This window comes from Sminthopsis crassicaudata, chromosome 4 (genome assembly GCF_048593235.1).
Source record: "Sminthopsis crassicaudata isolate SCR6 chromosome 4, ASM4859323v1, whole genome shotgun sequence".
Taxonomy (NCBI): domain Eukaryota; kingdom Metazoa; phylum Chordata; class Mammalia; order Dasyuromorphia; family Dasyuridae; genus Sminthopsis; species Sminthopsis crassicaudata.
The window spans coordinates 108,478,875-108,496,080 of NC_133620.1; the positions used below are offsets into that span (position 1 = coordinate 108,478,875).

Genomic DNA, 17,206 nt, shown 5'->3' on the forward strand with positions numbered 1-17,206 from the left:
GATTAGAAATAAAATAAATGGGATATAGAGAGGGCCACAGAATCTTTAGAACATTTACAGATGTTGCCAGAAGAATGGCTACCTAGTTCTTTAGATGAATTCTGGTAAAACGGAGATAAGTTGAATACATGTAAATAGATAAGAAAGAAAGCTATCATTCTCAAACAGGTGTCTGATGTGTTTGTTAGAAGAAAATTATTCTAGAATTGACTTAGACTAGTAAAAAGGAACTATTTGCCAAAATACAAAAGTTGAGAACCTTGGGAGAAAGTAACTACCTTATCTCAGAATTTGTGATTGATAAGGAGCAGAATGATAAATATACAATGACTTATTTCCTAGATTCCAAGAGAATGGATTTCAAAGAGTTTCCGAGAAACGAGTTAGGATCCTATGCTCTAAAATTCTACAGAGTAAAGTCAACACAAGAAGGCTAATAAGAGCTCCAGGAGAAATATTTTTAGAATAAATACAAAGGATTCTGATGAGGAAATAATTCAATTCCATTCAATAAAAAGCAGAGCTAACTAAAAAAACCAACATGGATAGACAAGGATTCATTGACTAGATTGCATTTTTAAAAAATATACACAGAGAAGAAAGCAAGAACAAATAACTGAGGACTGAAATAGAACCTGGTATAGGGTACCAAATGATGGATTAAGAATCCTTAAGAAGCCTTTGACATCTCCTAGTCCTGAGATCCTTGGAAAATCAATTACTCTATTGGAAGAATTATTTCCAAAGTTGAAACATTGGTCCTTGGAGTAGGATGGGAAGATGCAATAAGGTACCAAAGGGGGTATGGCATGATGTCAAGGGATATGTGATCAGCTAATCAAGAGAAAGGGAAAACTGGTCATATCCTATCTTCACCACAATAACTTGTCATAGATCTTATGCCCAATACAAACATATTCAACCCCTACTTCTCCCTCTTTTTTATTTTGGATGAGACATAGTGAGTCATATTAGGATGAATGAGCACAGATGGGCTGTGATGAAAATCATAAATTTCATTATAAATCTTTTGGTCCCAAATCTAATCTTTCCACTTACCTTCATCAATCTTTCATCCTAAAGTCTCTATTTTTGTTCATCCTACTTTATGAAGTTTTAAGTATTAAGTCATTTGCCAAATCCTGTTTCTATCCTCACAATGTTCCTTGAATCCATCCACTTCTCTCCATTCCCACAGTCACAAGCCTCGTTAAAGCCTTTTTCACCTTTCATCTGGCCTCAAATCTCTCTTCCCTCCATTCCATCATCCATATATCTGCTCGAATGAGTTTACAAAAATGTAAGTCTTTTCATGAAATCCCTATTCAATAAATATCACTGGCTCTCTATTAAATCTAGGATTAAATACCAACTCCTCTGGAGTATAAAGTTCATCAATCCTATTGGCAAGTTCTTTAAGTATCCAGGAATGGAATTACTCCTATTCCTACTCCTACTCAATAATTCCTCATTTACTTTATGTTTCAATTCTCTATTAACAATTTTTGCCCTGTCTGGGACTCTCCTATCCTTAAGCTGACTTAGAATTTTATGCCATGATTTTTCTGAGCTCTTTGAATACAATTTAGTAGATTCATGTTAAATTATGCCCAGTATTCCTCTCTATATTCTTCACAAACCATGGTATGATATAGTCACTATTCCCCAAGATTACTATGATTTATAATTTGTTAGCTACTTAATCATAATCATTCAGAATTATTTCATTCCATTGCCACATTCCAGTAATAAGCACTATTTTATTAGACTTTTTTTTAAATAAATTTACTTTTAACATTCTTTTTTTCCCCTGAAGGCAATTGGGATTAAGTGACTTGCCCAGGGTAACACAACTAGAAAATATTAAGTGTCTGAGGCTAGATTTGAACTCAGGTTCTTCTGACTTCAGGGTTGGTGCTCTATCCATTGTGTCATCTAGCTGCTCCTTGACATTTATTTTAAAAACTTTTTTGAGTTCCAAATTTTTTCTCTCCTTGCTATCCTATCTTTCCCCTACCTATTGAGAAGCCAAGCAAAATATCAATTTTAAATGTGAAACCTTGCAAAAAGACTAGTTCTCCCCTGTTTGTCCAGGCTAGAAGTGCAGGGGATATTCACAGGCCTGATCTTTCTATTGATTGCTCTAGAGATTCTACCTTGCTCTATTTCCAACTTGGCAGGTTTGTTTCTCCTTAAGCAATCTGGTGATACCTGTCCTAGGGGGTGGTGGATGGATTACTATACCGATACTGAGCTTAGTATAGAAAAATTGGCTTAACCTACAGCAGCTCCAAATTCAGAGCTCAAAAAGCTACTATCCTCATCCTTCTCAGTAGCTGGGATGACAGGCAGGAATTGCCATGCTTAGCTACCCTATTAAATCTTAATAAAACCCTCATTTTAAGATTATCTGGTTCACTTTTTTACCAAGCATCTGAATTGGTGTGGGTATTTGAGTCCATGATTACTATTTCTAGCCCTTTTTTTCATTACTGGCTCATTGTGAACTACAGAACACTTTTGCTACCATTTTTTATGAGTATATAAAAATTAACATTTTTTTTGTTAGAACAAACTTCCATTTCCCCTTGTTCCCTCCTCCCAATTTTTCCATTAAAAAATTAAGCAAAACTATTTAGGATAGTGACTTAAGATACAATAACATGTATAACATTCTGTTCTGTAATGTTCTATTCATTTCTTAAGCTAAAGGAAAGTAACACATGTAAACATCAGTCATCTATAACTAGCATTGGTTATATTGAGTTTGCCCTGAGTTCTGTTATGTTTTATTTAATGGTACCTTCCTTTACAACTGGTGCAGTAAATAAAATAGAGTGCTAGACCTAGAGTCAGGAAGAATCATCTTCATACATTCAAATGTGACTTCAGAGACTAACTAGCTGCGTGACCCTGGGCAAGTCATTTAACCCTGTTTGCCTCCGTTTCCTCAACTATAAAATAGATTGGAGAAGGAAATGGTAAACCACTGCAGTACCTTTGCCAAGAAAATCATAAATGAGATCACAAAGAGTCAGATACAACTAAAAAAAAAATGACTGAACAAGGCATTGAGTATGTCTTTAGTTGTCCCTCCCCCACTTTGTATCAGTTCATACAATTCTTCCCATGATTCTTTGAAATCATATTTATACCTCATAGCACATTTTATAACATTCATGTCACTGAGAATTTAGGCAATTTAGTATGAACTTGTTTTTTCTCTTCCTCTAAAAACCCTTTGACATCATCTCTCCTATTTTCCACCAGTCTAATCTGACAAAAGATGGTTCTTCTTGCACTTGAGCCTATCTCCTTATCTACTCCAGATTACAAACCCTAACGTGTACTTCAAATCTTCAATGTCTCCCTATCAACTTGTTCCTTCTCTACTGCCTTCAAATATATCCAAGTATCCACCCATCCTTAAAAATCTTCACTAGACTATCATATTCCCTCAAGTTACCATTATCTCACCTCCTTTTCTCGTCAACTCACAGAAAAAGCTTTCCATCTTTCCTGCCTACATGTCTCTTTCCAGCCTCTATAGTCTAGCTTACAACTCCATCATTCAGTTGAAATAGTTCTTTCCAAAGTATCAATAATCTCTTTATTGACAAATTTTATTGGGTCTCTTTTCAGTCCTGATGATAAATCCCTTCTTCTGCATACTCTTGTCTGGGTTATTGTGACATTACTTCTCTGGTTCACCTGATATCTCTTCTGGTTTTGATAGCAGATAGCAAATAGCATGTTAAGACATGCATTCTCTATGTAGATGACCCTCAAAGTTCTAAACTAGTCTCTTCCCTCTATATTTTTGGTAAGCTTCCATGGACTTAATATTTCTGCAGATGATTCCTAGATATCTATTTTTCTATCTTACTCAACTTTGGATTTGAATTCAAGATGTCTCTGTGTTATCCAATTTGAAATGTCCAAAAAGCAATGGTTCTGTGGGGACGGATGCTCAAAGGGAGAAACCAGGGTATTCCTAGAATACTTTCTAGAAGTTAATCCAGTAATATTGGCCTTCTTGCTAATTTTCCTGTCATAACTCTCATCCCTCAATTCCCCACTTTTTCATTACCCATCCCCAATCTTTCAAATGCCTTTTCTCCTCATCTTCACTTTTTAGCTTCCTTCAAGCTTCTGTAAACTTTCCCCAGTTTCCCTGGATACTGTTAGTGCCTTCACTGAGATTACATTTAATTTATGCTGAATATATGCACAACTCATCTGGACTATTATTATGAGGATAGAGGTCTGTCTCCAGCATTTAAAATAGTGCATGGCATACTCTAAGCATTTAATGAACATTTTTTGACTCTTGGTGAATTATTCTACAGAGTCTAAATGGATTTCTCAAGTTCAGACTTACCCTTTTGGCTTGAGGACTTTAACTGCTACAGAGTTCTATCTTAACCTTTTTTTTGGCCACTTGGATTCTCTTCTCTCCTTAGTCTTATTATTGAATTTTTTCTATGATCCTTTTGGGAAACACTTTGCTAATAACCTACTGGAAAGATGAAAGGGATTTCACTTGCCCTTTTACATTTTACTCTAGCCTGAATTTACTCTGCATTTATTTCTCATTTGTACTGTAGCAGGAAAACAAATGTATGATCTCTGTAGGTCATTAAAATAGGTCTCATCCTCCACAACTATAAATTGCAGATCTTAACTTTTATCGATATGCTAACTACTCTAGATTGACAACGGCCTCTATCCCTCTCAAAGGAATTCTAATTTATCTCTGAATTTAACCATTCTAGGGATACTTTCTATAAGATCTAGCCTATGGATTGCAGTTTTTGCTTGTTTTCTCTCCTTGGGGAAAGTCATTCTTAACTTTTATAAACTTCCAGGGTTTACATGTGAATTCTACCAAACATTTAAAGAACAACTAACTCCAATGCTATATAAACTATTTGAAAAAATAAGGATTGAAGGAGTCCTACCAAATTCCTTTTATGACACAGACATGGTACTGATACCTAAACCAGGTAGGCCGAAAACAGAGAAAGAAAATTATAGACCTATCTTCCTAATGAACATTGATGCTAAAATCTTAAACAAAATATTAGCAAAAAGACTTCAGAAAATCATCCCCAGGATAATACACTATGATCAAGTAGGATTTATACCAGGAATGCAGGGCTGGTTTAATATTAGGAAAACTATTAGCATAATCGACTATATAAATAACCAAATTAACAAAAACCATATGATCATCTCAATAGATGCAGAAAAAGCATTTGATAAAATCCAACACCCATTCCTACTAAAAACACTTGAGAGTATAGGAATAAATGGACTATTCCTCAAAATAATAAGGAGCATATATTTTAAACCGTCAGTAAACATCATATGTAATGGCGATAAACTAGAACCTTTCCCTGTAAGATCAGGAGTGAAACAAGGTTGCCCACTATCACCATTACTATTCAATATTGTACTAGAAATGCTAGCCTTGGCAATAAGAGCTGAGAAAGAGATTCAAGGAATTAGAGTAGGAAATGAGGAAATCAAACTATCACTCTTTGCAGAGGATATGATGGTATACTTAGAGAACCCCAAAGACTCTGCTAAAAAGCTATTAGAAATAATTCAGAACTTTAGCAAAGTTGCAGGATACAAAATAAATCCACATAAATCCTCAGCATTTTTATACATTACCAACACAATCCAAGAGCAAGAAATACAAAGAGAAATCCCATTCAAAATAACGGTCGATAGTATAAAATATTTGGGAATATATCTACCAAAAGAAAGTCAGGAATTATATGAGCAAAATTACAAAACACTTGCCACAAAAATAAAGTCAGATTTAAATAATTGGAAAGACATTAAGTGCTCTTGGATAGGCCAAGCAAATATAATCAAGATGACAATACTCCCCAAACTAATCTATTTATTTAGTGTTGTACCAATCAGACTCCCAAGAAACTATTTTAATGACCTAGAAAAAATAACAACAAAATTCATATGGAAGAACAAAAGGTCGAGAATTTCAAGGGCAGTAATGGAAAAAAAAAAAATCAAATGAAGGTGGCCTAGCTGTACCTGATCTAGAACTATATTATAAAGCAGCAGTCACCAAAACCATTTGGTATTGGCTAAGAAATAGACTAGTTGATAAGTGGCATAGGTTAGGTTCACAGGGCAAGATAGTGAATAAAAATAGCAATCTAGTGTTTGACAAACCCAAAGATCCCAACTTTGGGGATAAGAATTCATTATTTGATAAAAACTGCTGGGAAAACTGGAAATTAGTATGGCAGAAACTAGGCATGGACCCACACTTAACACCACATACTAAGATAAGATCAAAATGGGTCCATGATTTAGGCATAAAGAACGAGACCATAAATAGATTAGAGGAACATAGGATAGTTTACCTCTGAGACTTGTAGAGGAGGAAGGAATTTGTGACCAAAGGAGAACTAGAGATCATTATTGATCACAAAATAAAAAATTTTGATTACATCAAATTAAAAAGCTTTTGTACAAACAAAACTAATGCAAACAAGATTAGAAGGGAAGTAACAAAATGAGAAAACATTTTTACAGTTAAAGGTTCTGATAAAGGCCTCATCTCCAAAATATACAGAGAATTGACTCTAATTTATAAGAAATCAAGCCATTCTCCAATTGATAGTCAAAGGATATGAACAGACAATTTTCAGATGATGAAATTGAAACTATTTCCACTCATATGAGTGTGCCAAATCACTATTGATCAGAGAAATACAAATTAAGACAACTCTGAAATATCACTACACACCTGTCAGATTGGCTAAGATGACAGGGACAAATAATGATGAATGTTGGAGGGGCTGTGGGAAAACTGGGACACTGATGCATTGTTGGTGGAGTTGTGAAAGAATCCAACCATTCTGGAGAGCAATCTGGAATTATGCCCCAACAGTTATCAAACTGTGCATACCCTTTGATCCAGCAGTGCTACTACTGGGCTTATATCCCAAGGAAATACTAAAGAAGGGAAAGGGACCTGTATGTGCCAAAATGTTTGTTGGCAGCCCTTTTTGTGGTGGCTAGAAGCTGGAAAATGAACAGATGCCCATCAATTGGAGAATGGTTGGGTAAATTATGGTATATGAATGTTATGGAATATTATTGTTCTGTAAGAAATGACCAACAGGAGGAATACAGAGAGGCTTGGAGAGACTTACATCAACTGATGCTGAGTGAAACGAGCAGAACTAGGAGATCATTATACACTTCAACAATAATGCTGTATGAGGATGTATGCTGATGGAAGTGGATATCTTCAACATAGAGAAGAGGTAATCCAATTCCAATTGATCAATGATGGACAGAATTAGCTATACCCAGAAAAGGAACACTGGGAAATGAGTGTAAACTGTTAGCATTTTTTGTTTTTCTCCCCAGATCATTTTTACCTTCCGAATCCAATTCTTCCTTTGCAACAACAACAAAATTCGGTTCTGCACATATATATTGTACCTAGGATATACTATAACATATTTAATATGTATGGGAATGCCTGCCATCTAGGGGAGGGAGTGGAGGGAATAAGGAGAAAAATTCGGAACAGAAGGGAATACAAGGGATAATGTTGTAAAAAATTACCTATGCATTTGTACTGTCAAAAAAATGTTATAATTATAAAATTAATTTAAAAAAAAAAAAAAAAAAAACCTTCCAGGGTTGGAATATAAACACTCAGTCTCAGATAGTAAACATCTAAACTATCCAAGGCAGATGATTTTCTTTTCTTTTCTTTTTTTTTTTTTTTTTTAAATACTTTGTACCTTTTCAAATGAGGAAGAACCTTACCTCTCATTCCCTTAGTTATGGCCAGGACAGAAATTTAATCTTGTTCTACAGTCCCACAGTACTCCCTCCTTATCAGGTTGATGCAATAACCTTTCTTGGATTCTCTTTACATTTCGCGTATACAGGTTTTTCCCAAGGAGCTCAAGATTGTCTGATAGCAGTCATTTGTACTTAACAGGAAATTAAGTTGAAATGTCACTTCTATTATATGCATTTGGATTTTAAAATTTGTTTTGGAGAAATGAAAAATTTATCATATTAAATTTTTAGCATGCTACATTTTGAAGTTATAAAGAAACAAAATTGCCTAGAGCTGAAATACTGCACACTCCATAGGTTAAAAGCAAATTTTTATAGATGTCTCTAAGTAAAAGATGAATGTTACTAGGAACTAGTGAAGGAAGATAACAGACCCATCAAATACAATATAACCAGTACTCAAAAATGCTCCCAAACTAACAAATATTCAAGGTAGCATGACTCAATTCTTTGTGTTATTATTTTAATATAAACTACATTTCTATTTACAAATATACAAAATACAAGTGTGATACAAATATACACAAAATACTAAAATATTTTTACAGTTTTCTTCTTTAGGGAAGCCTGATTTTGTAAAAATCAGATATTTATGATTAAGACACTACCAGTATGATAGCCAATAAAGAGAGATTTTTCAATTTCACAATTAGCAAAAGCCTTTGAAAATGGATGATATTGAGAGTTACCGAAACAGAAAAACATATGGTAAATTGTATGGTTGTCTTTATACTGTGACTTAAAGCTATAATAAGAAAATGTTTAAAAAAAAAAAAAAAAAAAAAAACTCTTGACTTGGAAAAACTGTGGAAGATAAAGGATTATTCATTCTTTTGCAATCAATCTAACAATGATTACACATATAATACATACATATTATTATTCTGATGTGAAATAGTTCAGTATGTATTCATATATATTCTCTCCTAATGTATCAAAATTATATATCAAAGTGTTAATCTGACACATATATCAGAACTAGAACTAAAATATAAAATCTGAAAATAGTACTTAACAGTCAAATGCTACTAAAAGCTTTATGAAATATTTAAAAATATACACATAATACAAGGAAAACACTGGAGTCTCCTTTTATTTACAAGAATACTGTCTAAATAAACATAAGTAACCTTTGAAAGTCTTACACAAAAATATTGATTCATTAAGTCCAAATGAAAATCCAAATTAAGAATAGGAATAACACTATTAATACCATTTTCCCATTTGGACATTAATTTGTAAAGTCAAAATTACATCTATTGCTCATAACTGATGATTCCTTTTCAATAGGTTAAACATATAAATTGTTATTAATATACCTTTATAAAAAAATATAATTCATGGAAATCTAACAGTTTACCTTAAACATGAAATTCCAGGAAAGTGACTATGAAAACAAACAAAAAAAAAAATGATGGTGCTTGAAATATGGAACATCTACACTAGAACTGCCTACTTATGGCCATTATATCACAAACTCAAACACAAGTTTTTCATCTCATTGCAGTTAAAAGAAAGAAATATATATACTATATCACATGTTTATTGATTGGTTATATAGCTTAATGCATGACTGGCTGAAAAAATTTATTTCCTATTCTACATAAAGTTTCAGTGAGGCTTAATACTACAGATAAATAAACAGGAGCATTTCATGAATCAAGATCAATTCTCATTTGCAACAATGGATACTGTTTTCTTTGTGGAGAGTTTTTAGGTTTCTTTCTCTTCAATACTATGTTAGTGGTTTTCCTGGCATTAGTCTCTGTGGGGGTGGTTTCTATTTGTGTTATAAAGCTCTCAGGTTTTATAGCTTCTTTCGAGTGGCTTCCAGAGAAAACTTCTTGATGGAGCTTCTGAAGTTGTAGAATGGGCTGCATCGTTAGAACTTTGGAGAATCCCTCTGCTTGCTCAATCAACACTGGCAAAGCCTTAACAAATAAAATGATACTTCAAGTTAATTCTCAATGAAAGAAAAACATAATAGCCTAGATTTCAGGCAATAGCTATTTTAGAAAAAAATATAATGGGGTCACAACTAGCAGGGTAACTTTCTTCAAACTACCAAGAGACTATAATCAATACTAGATGAGAAACTTCAGGTATAAGTTAGAAAACCCTGATAACTGAATACTTGAAAATAAGCTTATTAACATCTTAGCTCAAGTAAAGTACTACAGTAATCTCTACACTGTACTTTTTGGACCTGGGAACAAAACTATGAAATAAATTAATGAAAGAACAAAAACCAAAGATAATGCTGATCTTGAAGTGTTCACTTTATTGGAAAGATATATCTTAAAACTTTCCTCTAAAAAAGAGCTTCTGTTCCTTAGAATTATAGGCAGGTAAAAGGTGTTTTAGATTACAATATCAAATTAGTTAGCTAGATATTTAAGAGACATCTACTACACGTAAGTACCAAAAGAAAGTCATGGTTTCTCAGGCAATCAGATTAAATCACATCAAGGATTAAAAGATTTAAAGCTAACCTTTGAAGCTGTCATGAACTGAAGCAATAGTTAACAATCAACCAGTAGATATGCTGAACAGCCAAATTTTAAATAAAATGTTACATAAAAAAACATTTCAAATTATTTTGTATACATTAAGTTTCAGGAAGTTTTTGTTTTTCATTTTGGATAAATTAATTCAACAATACAAGCTATAATGGTATTGTGAAGACTTTAAATTTTAATGCAGCCTCCAAAGTTGGTTGGATCAAAAACCAATACCCAGAATAACCACTAACCAAACTTTTAACAACCTGTTAGAGACAGCTCATGCTACAGTGGATGGACTGCTGAGCCTCAAATCAGGAAAACCTGAGTTTAAATCTGGCCTCAGATACTAACTATATGACACTGAATAAAAGTCATTCAAATGCTATCTGCCTTAGTTTCCTCAACTGTAAAAAAAGAAATAAAATAATAGCCCTTTTTCTCTTAAGTTTTTGTGCAGCTCAAATGAAATAGTATTTATAAAATGCTTAGCATTGTGCCTGGCACATAATCAGTTTATACAAATGCTTATTCCCTTTCTTTCCCATCCCACCCCTTTCTCTCTTAGAGAAATACAGAAAAATCAAGTAAAAAAAAAAAAAAAAAACTCCAGGGAACTTCTGCTAAAAGATTCTAAAAATACGTATCATGAATTTTCAAAGAGAGTACCAAGCCCCATATCTTCCATTTAAAAGCAACATTGGCTTTTACCTTTGTTACTTCAGTAATCTGCTTAGTAGCTGTTTCTCCTCTACTTTTCAAATTTTCCATGTAAGATTCTGCAAAGAAAACCCCAATACCATTTTATTTCTTTTCCAAAAGGAAAAAAAAAAGTAATAAAATTTCTAAACAGATATTCATCTTAATTTGATATTTCTTATAATGTTATTATTGACTAAATTAAAAATTAGCTACCCAAGGCTACAAAATATACTATCATAATAAAATCAACAATGGCAAACACAGGTATAATACAAAGATGAATCTTTAGAATATAAATACATAAGTAGAGAATCAGATTTATGTCTTTTTTTAAAAACAGCAACACATGGTAATGATATAATACTGATTAAGAATGATCATATTTTAAAGGAAAATATGCTAAAATAAATCAAAATTAGTAGTAATATTTTAGTTTCATCTATTCCTTAAAAATATATACACAGAGACTCCTTACATGTAAGAATTAATAATCCTACGCAATATCTGAATTTGACATACAAAATCCCACACAGAACAGAATTTTCTGTTTATATTAATACTGTTATTTGGTTCTCACCTTCAGTGGATAAATTCCTTTTTAATTCTGAATCCAGGTTTCCTCCCTTATATTTTTTTTTCTTGACTTAGTCACTTACAAGTTACCACTTCTTTATGCTGCAAGTTCCTCACCTATATGCCTTGGGTATAAACGTATTTGTTGAAAAAATTAAATCTGTAAATTGAGGCAGTTGGTCTAGGTGGGAGTGAAGGGAGGATTTTAATGGATTTCAGAAGGTTCACAAACTTGAATGAGAAAAATTTTATATATATATACTAATCTTTAACTGAAATTTATTATTTCTTCCGATTATTTTAAAAACAAAATCTGAAAAAAAACCACTATTCTGAGAAAGGGCCCATAGGTTTCACCCCTAAACTGCCAAAATCAGCTAAGGAGGCTTAATTTAAGATCCTCTGGATTAGTTAATCTATATAAAGACCAAAAACAATAACATTGTATGATTTTAAATAGATAATGGTAGATTGCAAGCACACTCATATGTAATGTTCTCTGGTTCGGTTTCTTGGGGATCTTTGAGGCAGCCTTCATTTCAGTTCAGTAATCACCAGAAGAGTAGCCAGGGGTTAAAGTCCAAATCCTTTTTTATCTCTTTCAAAGTCTTGTCTCCTTTCTTGGGGCCTGGTTAGCTTTCTCATAATCCAGATTCGTTATTATCTCCTTCCTGGGGCTGGGCAGCTTTCTGGAGAGCCTTTCAGACCAGCCTTGGTCTCAGTGGAGAAATACAGGAGAGATTGCCACCAGTGGCCTGACTGAAGATAGAATGAATGTCTGTCCTTGGTTTCAAGAGCCTGAGCTCCCGCCTGTCTTTTCTGCCCTCTGAAAGCTTCTCTTCTGTGGCTCTCAGTCCCTGCTTATAAATCAATCATTATATCACTAGGAAACCATTATTTGTTATAAAATTAAATCAATCATACTGAACCATACTAAACTAGATTGTCTCCTCAATTCCACTTAGTACCTTGTTTCAAGTTCTGGCCCATAACATTCATATACAAAAAACATAGCATACAATCAAAGCAATTTCTTCATAGAAACCAGTTAAAATGTTTTGTTTTCTCTTCCATCAGTCTCCATCCTGTATAGCCTGGATAAACATTTAAGAAATAAAAAGAAATAGGTGAGAACATCCAAAAGAGAGTGTCTTATAAGTACATTTAAATTTCAAGTTGTTGTTATTTATCCTTAATGTTTGAAGACCAAAATGACACCATGATGTTGGAGATCAACGTTCAATGTGTCTAGCTGTAGCTGATCAGACCAATTATAAGCTTCAAAGACTGTACCACAAGTTGTGTACAAAAGCTTCATATGACCACTTGGGAGGAAGATAACTCTCAATTTGCACACTTCATGTTTCTTTTGAGCTACTACAATTTTAATTTGCTCACAGAGCATAGTGGCATCTTTGATGTGGAAATGTCATGACGGATGATCCTATGCCAGTGTCTCCCATGTCTCATACCAAATACCAAAGTTCTTCAGAGAAATATTGAAAGTGTCCTTGTATCATTTCTTTGGACCAACATGTACAAATATATGTTTAGTATTTGAACAATGTGGCCAGTCCACTGGAGTTACATTCTCTGCAGGAGAGCTTGAATGTTGGCAGTTCAGCTCAAGAAAGGACCTTAGTGTGTGTTACCTTATCTTGTCAGTTGATCTTCAGAAACTTCCTAAAACAATAAAAATGTAAGCAATTCTGCCATAGAATTTTCTGCCATGATACCAGTAGATTGTGCAGATTTCACAGGCATACAACATTGAGGTCAGTACAGAGTCTTAGTAGGCCTTCAGTTTCATAAACAACTTAATGCCTCTTCTCTCCCACACATTCTTTTGAGCCTTTCAAATGCTGAGCTACTATTGACTATGTGTGTGTTAACTTCATCATCTGTGTACACATCCCTGGAAAGTATATGCCAAAGTAAATGAACTTATCCACAGCATTCAAAATTTCTCCATTTGTGTTCCACATGTAGATGGGATAGTACTGGCTTGGGGAGGACCTCTGTTTTCTTGGTGTTGACTGTAAGACCAAAATTAGGACAAGCGGCAGAGAATCAAACCATACTTTATTACACTTCAGTCTCAGAGGCTGCACTGAGAACACAATCATCTGTGAACAAAAAATTGTGCACCAACTCTTCTTCCACATTAGTCTTGGCTTGTAGCCTTTTCAAGTTAAATAATTTATCTCAGTATACCTTGCTGCCATTTTGTTCTTGATGAAGGCATCCAATAATATGCTGACAACATGCTAAAAAGTATGGGAGTGATTCATAACAGAGAACAAAGAAAAGCTGGGCAGCTTTGAAAACAATATGTAGGTTTTCTTGAAATGGAAATTTATTGTTTTCCATTGAATCCACTCCTATAATCTGCTATGTACATAGTGATGTTTTGTTTTTCCTTTTCTCATTTTGCATTTAACACTTTTAAAATTATATTAGAAATAAAATAAAAGACATGGGAGCAAGTACACAGCCCTCTGTGTCATTCTATTCATAACTGGGAAAACACAAAAACACCATCCATTATTCAGAACCTGTGCAAGAGATATAATGGTTCTCCATGTGTGAAATTTCAAGTGCATGGAGAAAAATTGGTTTACCTTTTACGTTCTATAGGCTAATTTTCGAAATTCCACTGTTCCATGAATTATATTACTAAAATAAACATGACCATTTGAACTAATTAATGACCCCAAGCAAATTTTTAAAACAAACCACACATGCATGTAAAAATAAGGTTAAGTTTTTAAAATAGGAAAATTCCTTCTTGACAAAAAATGAAGAAAAATTGGGAGAAATTTAATTTCTGAATGAAATTGGTCAAAATGGCTATTTTATTTGAGATTATATACCAGTGACACTGATATATTGTTGGTGGAACTGTGAACAGTCCTAACCATTCTGGAGAACAATTTGGAATATATGCTCAAAAAATTATCAAACTTTTAATCCATCAGTGCTTCTACTGGACTTATATCGCAAAGAAACCTTAAAGGAGGGAAAGGGATCCATATGTGCAAAAACTGTTTGTGGCAGCCATTTTTGTAGTGGCTAGAAACTGGAAACTGAATTGGAGAATGGCCATCAATTGGAAAATGTTATGGAATATTATTGTTCTATAAGAAATGACCAACAGGATATTTCAGAAAGGCCTGGAGAGACTTATATGAACTGATGCTAAGTGGAAAGAGCAGAACCAGGAGATTATTATACACAACAATACGCAACAATAAGACTATATGATGATCAATTCTAATGGACGTGACTCTCTTCAACAATGAGATGATTCAAACTAGTTTCAATTGTTCAGTTATGAAGAGAGCCATCTACAACCAGAGAGAGGCCTGTGGGAACTGAGTCTGGACCACAACATAGCATTTTTCACGTTTTCTGTTGACGTCTGCATTTTTTTTTCCTTCTCAAGTTTTTTTTACCCCCTAGATCCAATTTTCCTTGTGCAGCAAGATAAATATGTATACATATATTGGATTTAACATATATTTTAACATATTTAGCATGTATTGGACTACCTACCATCTAGGGGAGGAGTTGGGGTGAAGGAGGGAAAAATTTGGAACAAAAAGTTTTGCAAGGGTCAATGGTGAAAAATTACCCATGCATATGTTTTGTAAATAAAAAGCTTTAATAAAAAAAATAAAAATAAAAAAAAAGAGAAAGCAATTATATACCAGTAATAAATTTAAGGATGAAACTATTTCAAAACCATTAGATTTTGAATTAGATGACTTCTGCAACAAAAATTCTGCAGCTAAAGCATTTAATTTAAATATTTAGGTAATTACATTAAATTCTTTTATTTATTTTTTTTTTTTTTGAGGCTGGGGTTAAGTGACTTGCCCAGGGTCACACAGCTAGGAAGTGCTAAGTGTCTGAGACCAGATTTGAACTCGGGTCCTCCTAAATTCAAGGCTGGTGCTCTATCCACTACGCTACCTAGCTGCCCTAATTACATTAAATTCTAACAGAAAAGTCTAAAACAGTGGTCCTCAAACTTTTTAAATAGGGGGCCAGCTCACTGTCCCTCAGACTGTTAGAGGGCCGAACTATAGTAAAAACAAAACCTCACACTCTATCTCTGCCCCTCAGCCCATTTGCCATAACCCAGCAGGCTGCATAAATGTCCTCAGCAAGATGCATCTGGCCCGAGGGCCATAGTTTGAGAACCCCTGGTCTAAAACATATGAATTTTTTCACTAGACAATATCTTTCATATTAAAAAAATTTCCACTAAATCTCTTTCTTTAAAGATCCTAAATTAACCCCCAACTATTATTTTATTTAAGAAGATACTATACATGTTAATACCATAACTTAGGAATATAACTTAAATATAATCAAGTAATAGACTAGAAGAACAAATATTTTTGGCATTGCTATATTTCTATCTTGGTATGTTTATAGAGTGAAAAAAATGTTCATAGTTTACCTATTTTCTCAGTTAGGACCATACAACGGGTAAATATAAATGTTGAACAGGTTAGGTTACTAAGTTAACTTACAAAAATTCACTTAACTCATAATATTTCTGAAACATAATACATGTAATAGTATTTTATTGTTCATCATGTCTGGAATGCTCTCTCCTCCCTTCTACCTTGTAAAATCCCTAGCTTCCTCTGAGGTTCAAGTGTGACCTCCTAACAAGAGGCCAATCCTGATCCTCCCAATTACTTTGTAATTATTTTATTATATAATTTCTATTTACTTATTTCTCCTGCCCCTACTTCCACTCCTATAAATACTTCTTGAGGACTTTTCTTTTCAGTCCAGCATCTAGCACATGGTAGGCACTAATAAAAGTCTGATGAATTAAACTATGGGTTAAACAGACTTTAGTGTGATCCAAAAAATCATTTTTTCTTCTTACAGGGGAATGAATTTTAACTCTCAAACAACCAGTTTACAAATAAATTTTTGGAACATAACATGCTACAAAAAAAAAATGATGTATCAATGACTTAACAGATTTTGTGATTAAAGAAAGGAAATATATACATCTTTAAGACTGCTCTTGCAAGGTCAGCAAAAGAACTAGAAGCATCATGTTTTATAATTAAGAACCAAAATTAGTTCTTTAAATATCACTACACATTCCTTTAAGGATTAAGAAAAGTGTCTCCTCAGTTACTAATCTCAAAATAAGGAATGATTTAAAAGGAATAAGACAAGGAAGCAACCTTTAAGAAAGCCTAAAGACCATGAAAGCTGTTTTCTTAAAATAGCTTAACGGGGTAGGATTAAATGCTTGCCATTGGCTATCTAAATAGCAGACTAATGCACTGTTACTTTAAAAAGTTACTTAGTTCTTTAAAATGTGGAAGTTGAGTGTTACCCCTGAGAAAATTGTTTTCTCCAGTTATTGGCTTTCCAAAACAAAGGGAAATGAAAAAGTGGAAATGAAAGATTGAGCAACTGAACTAGTTTTGCTTTCAGGATACTGAAGGCCTTCAAGGAGAGGCTGTCAGATGACCCTACTTCAAGGGTCATTGCAATACTTCAAATGTATTCTGATTCATTTATTAATG

At 33.6% G+C, this 17,206-nt stretch overlaps 1 protein-coding gene across 1 annotated transcript in view; it reads right to left on the reverse strand.

Annotated features, from left to right (window-relative positions):
- Nucleotides 1-8,307: 8,307 nt before the first annotated feature.
- NSL1 (NSL1 component of MIS12 kinetochore complex) overlaps nt 8,308-17,206 on the reverse strand; it is a 30,079-nt gene continuing 21,180 nt past the window's right edge. The window contains exons 5-6 of the mRNA XM_074309118.1: nt 11,076-11,143; nt 8,308-9,794 (exon numbers count right to left, since the gene is read on the reverse strand). Coding sequence (XP_074165219.1) covers nt 9,516-9,794; nt 11,076-11,143 — 347 coding nt within the window. The 3' untranslated portion in view covers nt 8,308-9,515. The remainder of the gene's footprint in view (nt 9,795-11,075; nt 11,144-17,206) is intronic.